At 40.4% G+C, this 13,609-nt stretch overlaps 2 protein-coding genes across 3 annotated transcripts in view; one reads left to right on the top strand and one right to left on the bottom strand.

Annotated features, from left to right (window-relative positions):
* Positions 1-13,609, top strand: part of Mekk1 (mitogen-activated protein kinase kinase kinase 4) — a 1,037,736-nt gene that overhangs the window by 692,475 nt on the left and 331,652 nt on the right. The window lies entirely within an intron of this gene.
* The window catches only part of LOC139755964 (uncharacterized), a 185,040-nt gene that overhangs the window by 14,805 nt on the left and 156,626 nt on the right, over positions 1-13,609 (bottom strand). For both annotated transcript variants that reach the window (XM_071674801.1, XM_071674800.1), the window contains exon 7: positions 12,725-12,855. In XM_071674801.1, the coding sequence (XP_071530902.1) occupies positions 12,725-12,855 (131 nt within the window). The remainder of the gene's footprint in view (positions 1-12,724; positions 12,856-13,609) is intronic.

Below are 13,609 nucleotides of genomic sequence, written 5' to 3' on the forward strand. Positions count from 1 at the left end.
TTATTAATCATTTTTATGAGTAATGAAACAGGCTTTAGAATTTTTTATTTATAATTTTCGTAGTCCTATTGCAAAACTCAAACTATATCATGTGGATAACCAAGTCTTATGAATAATCATCACGTGGTACTGTGATTCATTGCCATTGCCACAGTACCTAAATTTCTTTCTAACATGTCACTCTATCCATGGTTATTGTTTACCTGTATTTTAATAGTTTGACTGGCTTTTAATGTTTTACATAACTTTCTGATGGGTAAAATAGAATAAAATAGAATAAAATAAAATAAGTGTACAGTATAAATGAATATTGATTGGTAAACTGTAAGCCATGTATTTGCAAATGCTACTCTTGGGAATTCAGCATAGATAAGGAAGACTAGTACAGTGAAATGTCTTTAATAATGTGATCTATAGTTCAGAAAATTTGGAAAATTGCCACTCTGCTCTCAGGTGCTGAAGTTGTTTTGGTACTCCACAGATGGCTGCTGTGCCTAGTGACTCACATTCATTTACACTTATACATATTTTATATGTACACTTTCAGGTTATTTTTCATGTAATTTACTGCAAAATGTAATAAAACAATGGACAAAACAATTATGACAAAGAAACCAAGTGAAATTGAGAATATCATTGTATAATCAAAGAAGAGATTACTTCCTAATGTGTTCAGATACTATCAGCTATCTTAACAGCATCAGCATGCGCCTGCTATAGTAACTTGTTTTTGTGTGTACATACACATTCATGCTCACATGTCAAAAATATTTTATAATGTCTTTATGTATCTTTATTTGATATAATGCATAACACTCTTACATAGCATAACCTCGAAATTGCAATGTCCATAATTTACTTGAGATTGCAAGTGCCAGATTTATGATTCATGTAATTTACTGCTAAATACAGTGAAATGATGTATAAAACACTTATTAGAATTAAGAAAAAACAATGTTGTTGTGTTATCAAAGAAGAGATTGTTTCCCCATGACAAGGTTAGCAGAGGTTGGCTGTTATTATGGTGTGTTCATTTGACTTATTGACTTCATTTTTGTATGTACATATGTACACCTAACACTTATGGTTCATTTAGTTTTTTGCAAAATTTTAAAAAAGTGAGTCAGGACTACCAAACTAAACAAATACAATGAATGTTTTAGAATATTCAAGTGTAATTCTGTATCATTTGAGCTAGCCATGGAGCTTCTAGGAAGCATGGTATACTCGCTGGGTCATTGCCCTGTTTCACTTGAACATACTGATTTTGCCTGGTCCATCTGTGTCTGAACAAGTTATAACATTTTAGCCCTTATGATGGATTCCAAGAGGAGATTGCTTCCCCTTGACGAGTTCAGTCATGCCAAACATAAGCATGCTGTCTCCACTTAAGAATTTTGGTTCCAAAAAGACTCCTGTTATGCCACCCTCCATATTCACCTGACCTTGACCCATGTGATTTTTTTCTTTTCTTAAAAATCAAAATGAACCTGACAGGTGGATTTGATGACATTCCAGCTTTCCATAATAATAAGAAAGCAGAGCTCAATTAGTTCATAGTTGGAGACTGGCAGCATTGCTTCTTAACGCACTAGAAATGTTATGACATTTGCATGTCATCAGAGGGAGAATACTCAGAAAGGGATTGTTTATAAAAATGTTGTATGTACAGTGTTCTTTAATATAAGCCTAAGGCTTAGAACTTTTTAATAACTTTAATAACTTTATATAAGTTAGGTGCTCTTACTTCTTCATCCCACCACTCACTACCCTTTCTAAACAGTCCACTTCCCACTCTTCTCATGCCACAAGCATCTTTTGCGCAATCCATCACTGATTCCCTAAATACATCCCATTCCTCCCCCACTCCCCTTACTTCCATTGTTCTCACCTTTTTCCATTCTGTACACAGTCTCTCCTGATACTTCTTCACACAGGTCTCCTTCCCAAGCTCACTTACTCTCACCACCTTCTTCACCCCAACATTCACTCTTCTTTTCTGAAAACCCATACTAATCTTCACCTTAGCCTCCACAAGATAATGATCAGACATCCCTCCAGTTGCACCTCTCAGCACATTGACATCCAAAAGTCTCTCTTTCGCACGCCTGTCAATTAACACGTAATCCAATAATGCTCTCTGGCCATCTCTCCTACTTACATAAGTATACTTATGTATATCTCGCTTTTTAAACCAGGTATTCCCAATCATCAGTCCTTTTTCAGCACATAAATCTACAAGCTCTTCACCATTTCCATTTACAACACTGAACACCCCATGCATACCAATTATTCCCTCAACTGGCCCATTACTCACCTTTGCATTTAAATCACCCATCACTATAACCCGGTCTCGTGCATCAAAACCGCTAACACACTCATTTAGCTGCTCCCAAAACACTTGCCTCTCATGATCTTTCTTCTCATGCCCAGGTGCATATGCACCAATAATCACCCACCTCTCTCCATCAACTTTCAATTTTACCCATATTAATCGAGAATTTACTTTCTTACATTCTATCACATACTCCCACAACTCCTGTTTCAGGAGTATTGCTACTCCTTCCCTTGCTCTTGTCCTCTCACTAACCCCTGACTTCACTCCCCAGACATTTCCAAACCACTCTTCCCCTTTACCCTTGAGCTTCGTTTCACTCAGAGCCAAAACATCCAGGTTCCTTTCCTCAAACATACTACCTATCTCTCCTTTTTTCACATCTTGGTTACATCCACACACATTTAGGCACCCCACTCTGAGCCTTCGAGGAGGATGAGCACTCCCCGCGTGACTCCTTCTTCTGTTTCCCATTTTAGAAAGTTAATACAAGGAGGGGAGGATTTCCGGCCCCCCGCTCCCGTCCCCTCTAGTCGCTTTCTACGACACGCGAGGAATACGTGGGAAGTATTCTTTCACCCCTATCCCTATTAGTGAAAGAGAAGAGAGAGGCATTTGGACGATTTTTGCAGGGAAAAAATGCAGTTGAGTGGGAGAAGTATAAAAGAAAGAGACAGGAGGTCAAGAGAAAGGTGCAAGAGGTGAAAAAAAGGGCAAATGAGAGTTGGGGTGAGAGACTATCATTAAATTTTAGGGAGAATAAAAAGATGTTCTGGAAGGAGGTAAATAGGGTGCGTAAGACAAGGGAGCAAATGGGAACTTCAGTGAAGGGCGTAAATGGGGAGGTGATAACAAGTAGTGGTGATGTGAGAAGGAGATGGAATGAGTATTTTGAAGGTTTGTTGAATGTGTCTGATGACAGAGTGGCAGATATAGGGTGTTTGGGTCGAGGTGGTGTGCAAAGTGAGAGGGTTAGGGAAAATGATTTGGTAAACAGAGAAGAGGTAGTAAAAGCTTTGCGGAAGATGAAAGCCGGCAAGGCAGCAGGTTTGGATGGTATTGCTGTGGAATTTATTAAAAAAGGGGGTGACTGTATTGTTGACTGGTTGGTAAGGTTATTTAATGTATGTATGACTCATGGTGAGGTGCCTGAGGATTGGCGGAATGCGTGCATAGTGCCATTGTACAAAGGCAAAGGGGATAAGAGTGAGTGCTCAAATTACAGAGGTATAAGTTTGTTGAGTATTCCTGGTAAATTATATGGGAGGGTATTGATTGAGAGGGTGAAGGCATGTACAGAGCATCAGATTGGGGAAGAGCAGTGTGGTTTCAGAAGTGGTAGAGGATGTGTGGATCAGGTGTTTGCTTTGAAGAATGTATGTGAGAAATACTTAGAAAAGCAAATGGATTTGTATGTAGCATTTATGGATCTGGAGAAGGCATATGATAGAGTTGATAGAGATGCTCTGTGGAAGGTATTAAGAATATATGGTGTGGGAGGCAAGTTGTTAGAAGCAGTGAAAAGTTTTTATCGAGGATGTAAGGCATGTGTACGTGTAGGAAGAGAGGAAAGTGATTGGTTCTCAGTGAATGTAGGTTTGCGGCAGGGGTGTGTGATGTCTCCATGGTTGTTTAATTTGTTTATGGATGGGGTTGTTAGGGAGGTAAATGCAAGAGTCTTGGAAAGAGGGGCAAGTAGAAGTCTGTTGGGGATGAGAGAGCTTGGGAAGTGAGTCAGTTGTTGTTCGCTGATGATACAGCGCTGGTGGCGGATTCATGTGAGAAACTCCAGAAGCTGGTGACGGAGTTTGGTAAAGTGTGTGGAAGAAGAAAGTTAAGAGTAAATGTGAATAAGAGCAAGGTTATTAGGTACAGTAGGGTTGAGGGTCAAGTCAATTGGGAGGTGAGTTTGAATGGTGAAAAACTGGAGGAAGTGAAGTGTTTTAGATATCTGGGAGTGGATCTGTCAGCGGATGGAACCATGGAAGCGGAAGTGGATCATAGGGTGGGGGAGGGGGCGAAAATTTTGGGAGCCTTGAAAAATGTGTGGAAGTCGAGAACATTATCCCGGAAAGCAAAAATGGGTATGTTTGAAGGAATAGTAGTTCCAACAATGTTGTATGGTTGCGAGGCGTGGGCTATGGATAGAGTTGTGCGCAGGAGGATGGATGTGCTGGAAATGAGATGTTTGAGGATAATGTGTGGTGTGAGGTGGTTTGATCGAGTAAGTAACGTAAGGGTAAGAGAGATGTGTGGAAATAAAAAGAGCGTGGTTGAGAGAGCAGAAGAGGGTGTTTTAAAATGGTTTGGGCACATGGAGAGAATGAGTGAGGAAAGATTGACCAAGAGGATATATGTGTCGGAGGTGGAGGGAACGAGGAGAAGAGGGAGACCAAATTGGAGGTGGAAAGATGGAGTGAAAAAGATTTTGTGTGATCGGGGCCTGAACATGCAGGAGGGTGAAAGGAGGGCAAGGAATAGAGTGAATTGGAGCGATGTGGTATACAGGGGTTGACGTGCTGTCAGTGGATTGAATCAAGGCATGTGAAGCGTCCGGGGTAAACCATGGAAAGCTGTGTAGGTATGTATATTTGTGTGTGTGGACGTGTGTATGTACATGTGTATGGGGGGGGTTGGGCCATTTCTTTCGTCTGTTTCCTTGCGCTACCTCGCAAACGCGGGAGACAGCGACAAAGTATAAAAAAAAAAAAAAAAAAAAAGTTAGGTGCATGCAGGATGGTTTCTTGCTCCTTACTCTCATAATGATTAACAAACTGCAGAAAGCATGAAAAAATATAAAAGGTTTATTCAAACAGATGCAAAGCAATCTTGTGTTACCAACTCATCAGCACTTGTCAAAAACATTGTATTTAGTCTCAGTGTATTTTTATTTATATATTATGATGCACAGCACTCTTACATAGCATATCTTTGAAATTATAATAACCATATCTTACTTGAAAATTAACAGGCCAGATTTTAAAGGATGCTGAAGGCTGCACCATATAGGTAACTCATTAAAATCATGTAAACCCATCCCTTGCTTTATGCAGGATCATTATATGCAATTTCTCTATTCTGCAAGGAACTTACTTCCACTATTTTTTTTTTTTTTTTTGTGATTATAATTTGCTACTATTTGGGTGTGTAAAGAAAAGAGTGTGCTAAATCTTCTGAGAGGGTTGGTGGCTGAGTTCAGCATGGATCCTGGGTTTATTGGTTTGCTATATGTGATTTCTCTTTGTGCAAGGTTTTCTTAGAAAATAAACCTTATAAAAAGAGAGGGAAGGGTGTATTATCATTGCAGTATATTTTGTTATTTATGTATTGTAATACATAACACACTTACCCAGCATATCCTCACATCATAATGTCCATAACTTACTAAAAGAATGGTGAAAACAATGTTAAATGAGAAAAAAGAGATGAATGAGTCTGTGCATGGGTGGCAGCAGTGATTTACTGATAAAAATCAGCCCAGTGTAATGGGTTAGCATTTCTATGACGTAAGTACCATTCTTTGGTCAAGAGAGAGTCAGTGAACAGCATGGGATGTTCAGACTGTTTTTTGACAGCTGTATTATGACTTCAATTGTAGATTGTAACCAAAGGGTTGAATCTTGATTTAAGAAGAGGCTTATAATAATAATAATGATAATAATGATAGTAATAATGATAACAATAATAATAATAATAATAATAATAATCAATAATGATGATAATAATAATAATAATAATAATAATAATAATAATAATAATAATGAAGAATGTATGTGAGAAATACTTAGAAAGCAAATGGATTTGTATGTAGCATTTATGGATCTGGAGAAGGCATATGATAGAGTTGATAGAGATGCTCTGTGGAAGGTATTAAGAATATTTGGTGTGGGAGGCAAGTTGTCAGAAGCAGTGAAAAGTTTTTATCGAGGATGTAAGGCATGTGTACGAGTAGGAAGAGAGGAAAGTGATTGGTTCTCAGTGAATATTGGTTTGCGGCAGGGGTGTGTGATGTCTCCATGGTTGTTTGATTTGTTTATGGATGGGGTTGTTAGGGAGGTGAATGCAAAAGTTTTGGAAAGAGGGGCAAGTATGCAGTCTGTTGTGGATGAGAGCGCTTGGGAAGTGAGTCAGTTGTTGTTCGCTGATGATACAGCACTGGTGGCTGATTCGGGTGAGAAACTGCAGAAGGTGGTGACTGAGTTTGGTAAAGTGTGTGAAAGAAGAAACTGAGAGTAAATGTGAATAAGAGCAAGGTTATTAGGTACAGTAGGGTTGGGGGACAAGATAATCGGGAGGTAAGTTTGAATGGAGAAAAACTATAGGAAGTGAAGTGTTTTAGATAATTGGGAGTGGATTTGGCAGCGGATGGAACCATGGAAGCGGAAGTGAATCATAGGGTGGAGGAGGGGGCGAAAGTTCTGGGAGCATTGAAAATGTGTGGAAGTTGAGAACATTATCTTGGAAAGCAAAAATGGGTATGTTTGAAGGAATAGTGGTTCCAACAATGTTATATGGTTGCGAGGCGTGGGCCATAGATAGAGTTGTGTGGAGGAGGGTGGATGTGCTGGAAATGAGATGTTTGAGGACAATATGTGGTGTGAGGGGGTTTGATCGAGTAAGTAATGAAAGTGTAAGAGAGATGTGTGGTAATAAAAAGAGTGTGGTTGAGAGAGCAGAAGAGGGTGTTTTGAAATGGTTTGGTCACATGGAGAGATTGACAAAGAGGATATATGCATCAGAGGTGGAGGGAACAAGGAGAAGTGGGAGACCAAATTTCAGGTGGGAAGATGGGGTGAAAAAGATTTTGAGTGATCGGGGCCTGAACATGCAGGAGGGTGAAAGGCGTGCAAGGAATAGAGTGAATTGGAACGATGTGGTATACTGGGGTTGACATGCTGTCAATGGATTGAACCAGGGCATGTGAAGCGTCTGGAGTAAACCATGGAAAGTTTTGTGGGGCCTGGATGTGGAAAGACAGCTGTGGTTTCGGTGCATTATACATGATAGCTAGAGACTGAGTGTGAATGAATGTGGCCTTTGTTGTCTTTTCCTAGCAGTACCTTGTGCACATGCAGGGGGAGGGGGGTTGTCATTTCATGTGTGGCGGGGTGGCGATGGGAATGAATAAAGGGCAAACAGTATGAATTATGTACATGTGTATATTTGTGTAAGTCTGTGTTTGTATATATATGTATACGTTGAGATGTATAGGTATGTACATATGCATGTGTGGACGTGTATGTATATACATGTGTATGTGGGTGGGTTGGGCTATTCTTTCAACTGTTTCCTTGCGCTACCTCACTAATGCGGGAAACTGACAAAGTATAATAAATAAATGAATAAAATAATAGTGATAATGATTATTCATTATTTTTATTGTTATACTTTTTCGCTGTCTCCTGTGTTAGTGAGGTAGTGGAAGGAAACAGATGAAAGAATGGCCCAACCCACCCACATACACATGTATATACATAAACACCCACACAGGCACACATACATACCCGTACATTTCAATGTATACATACATATACATAAACAGACATATGCATATATAAACAAGTACATATTCATACATGCTGCCTTCATTCATTCCCCGCAGCCACACCCCCCTCCCCTCGCCTATGTGTGAGATAACCGTCTCCCGCATTAACGAGGTAGCACATGGAAATAGACAAAATAATGGTCCAACCCACCCAAACACAAGTATATACATAAACACCCACACACGCACATATACATACCTATACCTTTCAACGTATACATACATATACATACGCAGACATATACATACATACACATTTACATATTCATAATCGCTGCCTTCATCTATTCCTGTCGCCACCCTGCCGTGCATGAAAAACAGCACATGCACACACACACACACACACACACACACACACACACACACACACCCAATGCGTGCAAGGTAGCGCTAGGTAAAGACAACAAAGGCCATATTCATTCACAATCAGTCTCTAGCTGTCATGTGTAATGCACCAAAACCTCAGCTCCCTTTCCACATCCAGGCCCCACAAAACTTTCCATGGTTTATCCCAGACACTTCACATGCCCTGGTTCAATCCATTGACAGCATATCGACCCTGGTATACCATATCGTTCCAATTCACTCTATTCCCTGCATGGTTTTCACCCTCCCGTATGTTCAGGCCCCAATCACTCAAAATCTTCTTCACTTTGTCCTTCCACCTCCAATATGGTCTCCCACTTCTCCTCGCTCCCTCCACCTCTGGCACATATATCCTCTTTGTCAATCTTTCCTCACTCATTCTATCTATGTGACCAAACCATTTCAATACACCCTCTTCTGCTCTCTCAACCACACTCTTTTTATTACCACACATCTCTCTTACCCTTTCATTACTTACTCGATCAAACCACCTCACACCACATATTGTCCTCAAACATTTCATTTCCAACACTTCCACCCTCCTCCACAAAACCCTATCCATATCCCATGCCTCACAACCATATAACGTTGGAACCCCTATTCCTTTAAACACCCATTTTTGCTCTCCGAGATAACTTTCTCGCCTTCCACACATTCTTCAGTGCTCCCAGAACCTTCGCCCCCTCCCCCACCGTGTGACTCTTCCACTTCCATGGTTCCATCTGCTGCTAAATCCACTCCCAGATATCTAAAACACTTCACTTCCTCCAGTTTTTCTTCATTCAAACTTACCTCCCAATTAACTTCTCCCTCAACCCTACTGAACCTAATTACCTTGCTCTTTTCACATTTACTCTCAACTTTCTTCATTCACACACTTTACCAAACTCAATCACCAACTTCTGCAGTTTCTCAGCCAAAAATGCCTACAATGCTGTTTCATCAGCGAACAACAACTGACTCACTTTTGAAGCCCTCTCATCCACAACAGACTACATACTTACCCCATTCTCCAAAACTCTTGCATTCTTCTCCCTAACAACCCCATCCATAAACAAATTAAACGACCATGGAGACATCACACACCCCTACTGCAAACCAGCATTCACTGAGAACCAATCACTTTCCTCTCTTCCTTCTTGTACACATGCCCTACACCTTTGATAAAACCTTTTCACCGCTTCTAGCAACTTACCTCCCACACCATATACTCTTAATACCTTCCACAAAGCATCTCTATCAACTCAATCATATGCCTTCTCCAGATCCATAAATGCTACATACAAATCCATCAGTTTTTCTAAGTATTTCTCACATACATTCTTCAAAGCAAATACCTGATCCACACATCCTCTACCACTTCTGAAACCACACTGCTCTTCCCCAATCTGATGCTCTGTACATGCCTTCACCCACTCAATAAATACCCTCCCATATAATTTCCCAGGAATACTCAACAAATTTATCCCTCTGTAATTTGAAAACTCACCTTTATCCCCTTTGCATTTGTACAATGGCACTATGCATGCATTCCGCCAATCCTCGGGCACTTCACTATGAACTAAACATACATTGAATATCCTTACCAACCAGTCAGCAACACAGTTACCCCCTTTTTCAACAAATTTCACTACAATACCATCCAAACCTGCTGCCTTGCCGGCTTTCATTTTTCGCAAAGCTTTTACTACCTAATTCTCACTGACCCTCTCACTTCGCACACCCCCTCGATGAAAGCACCCTATATCTGCCACTCTATCATCAAACACATTCAATGAACCTTCAAAATACTCACTCAGTCTCCTTCTCACTTCACCACTAATTGTTATTACCTCCCCATTAGCCCCCTTCACAGATGTTCCCATTTATTCTCTTGTCTTATGTACTTACTTACCTCCTTCCAAAAATCTTTTTTTCTCCCTAAAATTTAATGATACTCTCTCATCCCAACTCTCATTTGCCCTCTTTTTCACCTCTTGCACCTTTCTCTTGACCTCCTGCCTCTTTCTTTTATACATCTCCCAGTCATTTGCACTACTTCCCTGCAAAAATTGTCCAAATGCCTCTCTCTTCTCTTTCACTAACAATCTTACTTCATCCCACCACTTACTACCTTTTCTAATCTGCCCACCTCCCGCTTTTTTCATGCCACAAGCATCTTTTGCACAAGCCATCACTGCTTCCCTAAATACATCCCTTTCCTCGCCCACTCCCCTTACGTCATTTGCTCTCAGCTTTTTCCATCTTTGCTCAATTTCTCCTGGTACTTCCTCACACAAGTCATCTTTCCAAGCTCACTTACTCTCACCACTCTCTTCACCCCAACATTCTTCTTTTCTGAAAACCTCTACAGATCTCTGCCTTCACCTCCACAAGGTAGTGATCAGACATCCCTCCAGCTGCCCTTCTCAGCACATGAATGTCGAAAAGTCTCTCTTTCACGCGCCTATCAATTAACACATAATCCAATAACACTCTCTGGCCATCTCTTCTACTCACATACGTATACTTATGTATATCTTTCTTTTTAAACCTGGTATTCCCAATCACCAGTCCTTTATCAGCACACAAATCTACAAGCTCTTCACCATTTCCATTTTCAACACTGAACACCCCATGTACACCAATTATACCATCAACTGCCACTTTACTCACCTTTTGCATTCAAATCACCCATCAATACAACCAGGTCTTGTGCATCAGAGCTGCTAACACACTCACTGAGGGATATGTAATGATTGTAGTAATTATAATAATAATGATAATGATAATAATAATAATAATGATGATGATATAATAATGATAATGATAATAATAATAATAATGATAATGATAATAGTAATAGTAATATGATAAGATGATGTATATGTCAGAGTTAAAGAGAACGAGGAGAAGTGGGAGAGCAAATTGATGGTGGAAGAATGGAATGAAAAAGATTTTGAGCGATCGGGGCCTGAAAATACAGGAGGGTGAAAGGCGTGCAAGGAATGAGTGAATTGCAACGATATGGTATATCGGGGCCGACCTGCTGTCAGTGGATTTAACCAGAGCATGTGAAGCATCTGGGGTAAACCATGGAAAGTTTTGTGGGGCCTGGATGTGGAAAGGGAGCTGTGGTTTTTCGTGCATTACGCATGACAGCTAGAGACTGATTGTGAATGAATGTGGCCTTTGTTGTCTTTTCCGAGCACTACCTCGCATGTGCATGGGGGAGGGGTGGTGTAATTTCAGTTATGGTGGGGTGGCGACACAAGAATGGATGAAGGCAGCAAATATGAATATGTGCATGTGTCTATGTGTATATGTCTGTATACGTATATGTATGTATACGTTGAAATGTATAGGTATGTATATGTGCATGTGTGGGCATTTATGTATATACATGTGTATGTGGGTGGGTTGGGCCATTCTTTCATCTGTTTCCTTGCACTACCTGTCGTTACCCTGCCCTACCAGAAAACAGCATCGCTATCCCCTGCCTGCTTCAGCGAGGCAGCGGCAGGAATACAGACAAAAAGGCCACATTTGTTCACATTCAGTCTCTAGCTGTCATGAGTAATGCACTGAAACCACAGCTCCTTGTCCACATCCAAGCCCAACAGACCTTTCCATGGATTACCCCAGACGCTTCACATGCCCTGGTTCAGTCCAATGACAGCACATCGATCCTGCTATACCACATCGTTCCAATTCACTTTATTCCTTGCACGCCTCTCACCTTCCTGTATGTTCAGGCTGTCTCCCACATTAGTGAGCTAGTGCAAGGAAACAGACGAAAGGATGGCCCAACCCACCCACATACACATGTATATACATACTACCTATCTCTCCTTTTTTCTCATCTTGGTTACATCCACACACATTTAGACACCCTAGTCTGAGCCTTCGAGGAGGATGAGCACTCCCCGCGTGGCTCCTTCTTCTGTTTCCCCTTTTAGAAACTTAAAATACAAGGAGGGGAGGGTTTCTAGCCCCCCGCTACCATCCCCTTTAGTCGCCTTCTACGACACATGGGGAATACGTGGGAAGTATTCTTTCTCCCCTATTATTATTATTATTATTATTATTATTATTATTATTATTATTTTAATGATTATCATTATTATCATCACTATTTTGATATTAAAATACAGCCCTCGGATCCCTTTCATGGGGTGCACTTTGAGACTGAACTCCACTCAGGTGTAAGGTTTTGATGAGAGGTGATTAGAAGTGTGATAACATAAAATACCTTAAAAGAATTTTGCGAAGGAGAGGGATTGTAAGAGAAATATAGTGGTTGATAAAAAAAAAAAAAAACAGTGGTTGGATATAACTTATTAATGAATTGTCCAATAATACCTTGAGATTGTTGGAAAATATACATTGAAGATGTGGCATGAAAAATTAGTAAGGTTTATTAGAACTTTACTTCATATTATTCATGTAAAAGACAAGATTCTGCATGTTATGAAAAATCTGTTTGGAGGAATACTAACTGTCCATCCACCACCATCTGTTTCCATATCACAGTAGACAAAGAAGGGAAGTGGTGAGTAGCGTGGCTGGATGCTATATACTCCAGACCTCTTCTTCCCTTGCTGCATGAGCTTCCAGCAGTCCTCGGACTCTGCATGATGCATTGAATATTGTGTGAAATTGCAAGGTATTCAGAAAGTTTCGTAATGTAAATCTGTTGATGCAATCCATCTGTCCACTTACCTGTAATCAGTCCACCAAAATATTACCACTGTTAAGAGAATGATAAAATTTCTCCTTTTGATAATTTCTACAAGGTTTGATGTGTCCCATGAGCTTTGAGAAAGTCTCCTTTACCTCTGGGGGTTAGTCTCTATCATCCTAACTTCTAATGAGGTTAATCCTTTTCATTCTTTGCTAGCTACTGAAACAATGGGAGCACCTACAGCTCACTTCAGGAATGCTGCCCACCAATCATCATTCACCACCTGATTGGCTGTCACCTCATAATTCTTTGGATCTCCAAGCCGATCAGATATATCCAGATTTCCTTGTCTTTCTCAGACACCCTTATGGCAGGGGCCATATACCAATGGAATGTGTATGATCTTGGATTTGCTTTTAAACAACCTTATGTTTATTGGTTCGGGATCAGGTGTTTGCTTTGAAGTATGTACGTGAGAAATACTTAAAAAACAGATGCATTTGTATGAAGCATTTATGGATCTGGAGAAGGCATATGATAAGATGGATAGAAATGCTTTGTGGAAGGTTTTAAGAGTATAAGGTATGGGAGGTAAGTTGCTAGAAACAGTGAAAAGTTTTTACCAGAGGATGGAAGGCATGTGTATGAGTAGGAAGAGAGGAGAGGGTTTGGTTCTCAGTGCATGTCGGTTTGTGGCAGG

This window comes from Panulirus ornatus, chromosome 20 (assembly GCF_036320965.1).
Source record: "Panulirus ornatus isolate Po-2019 chromosome 20, ASM3632096v1, whole genome shotgun sequence".
Taxonomy (NCBI): domain Eukaryota; kingdom Metazoa; phylum Arthropoda; class Malacostraca; order Decapoda; family Palinuridae; genus Panulirus; species Panulirus ornatus.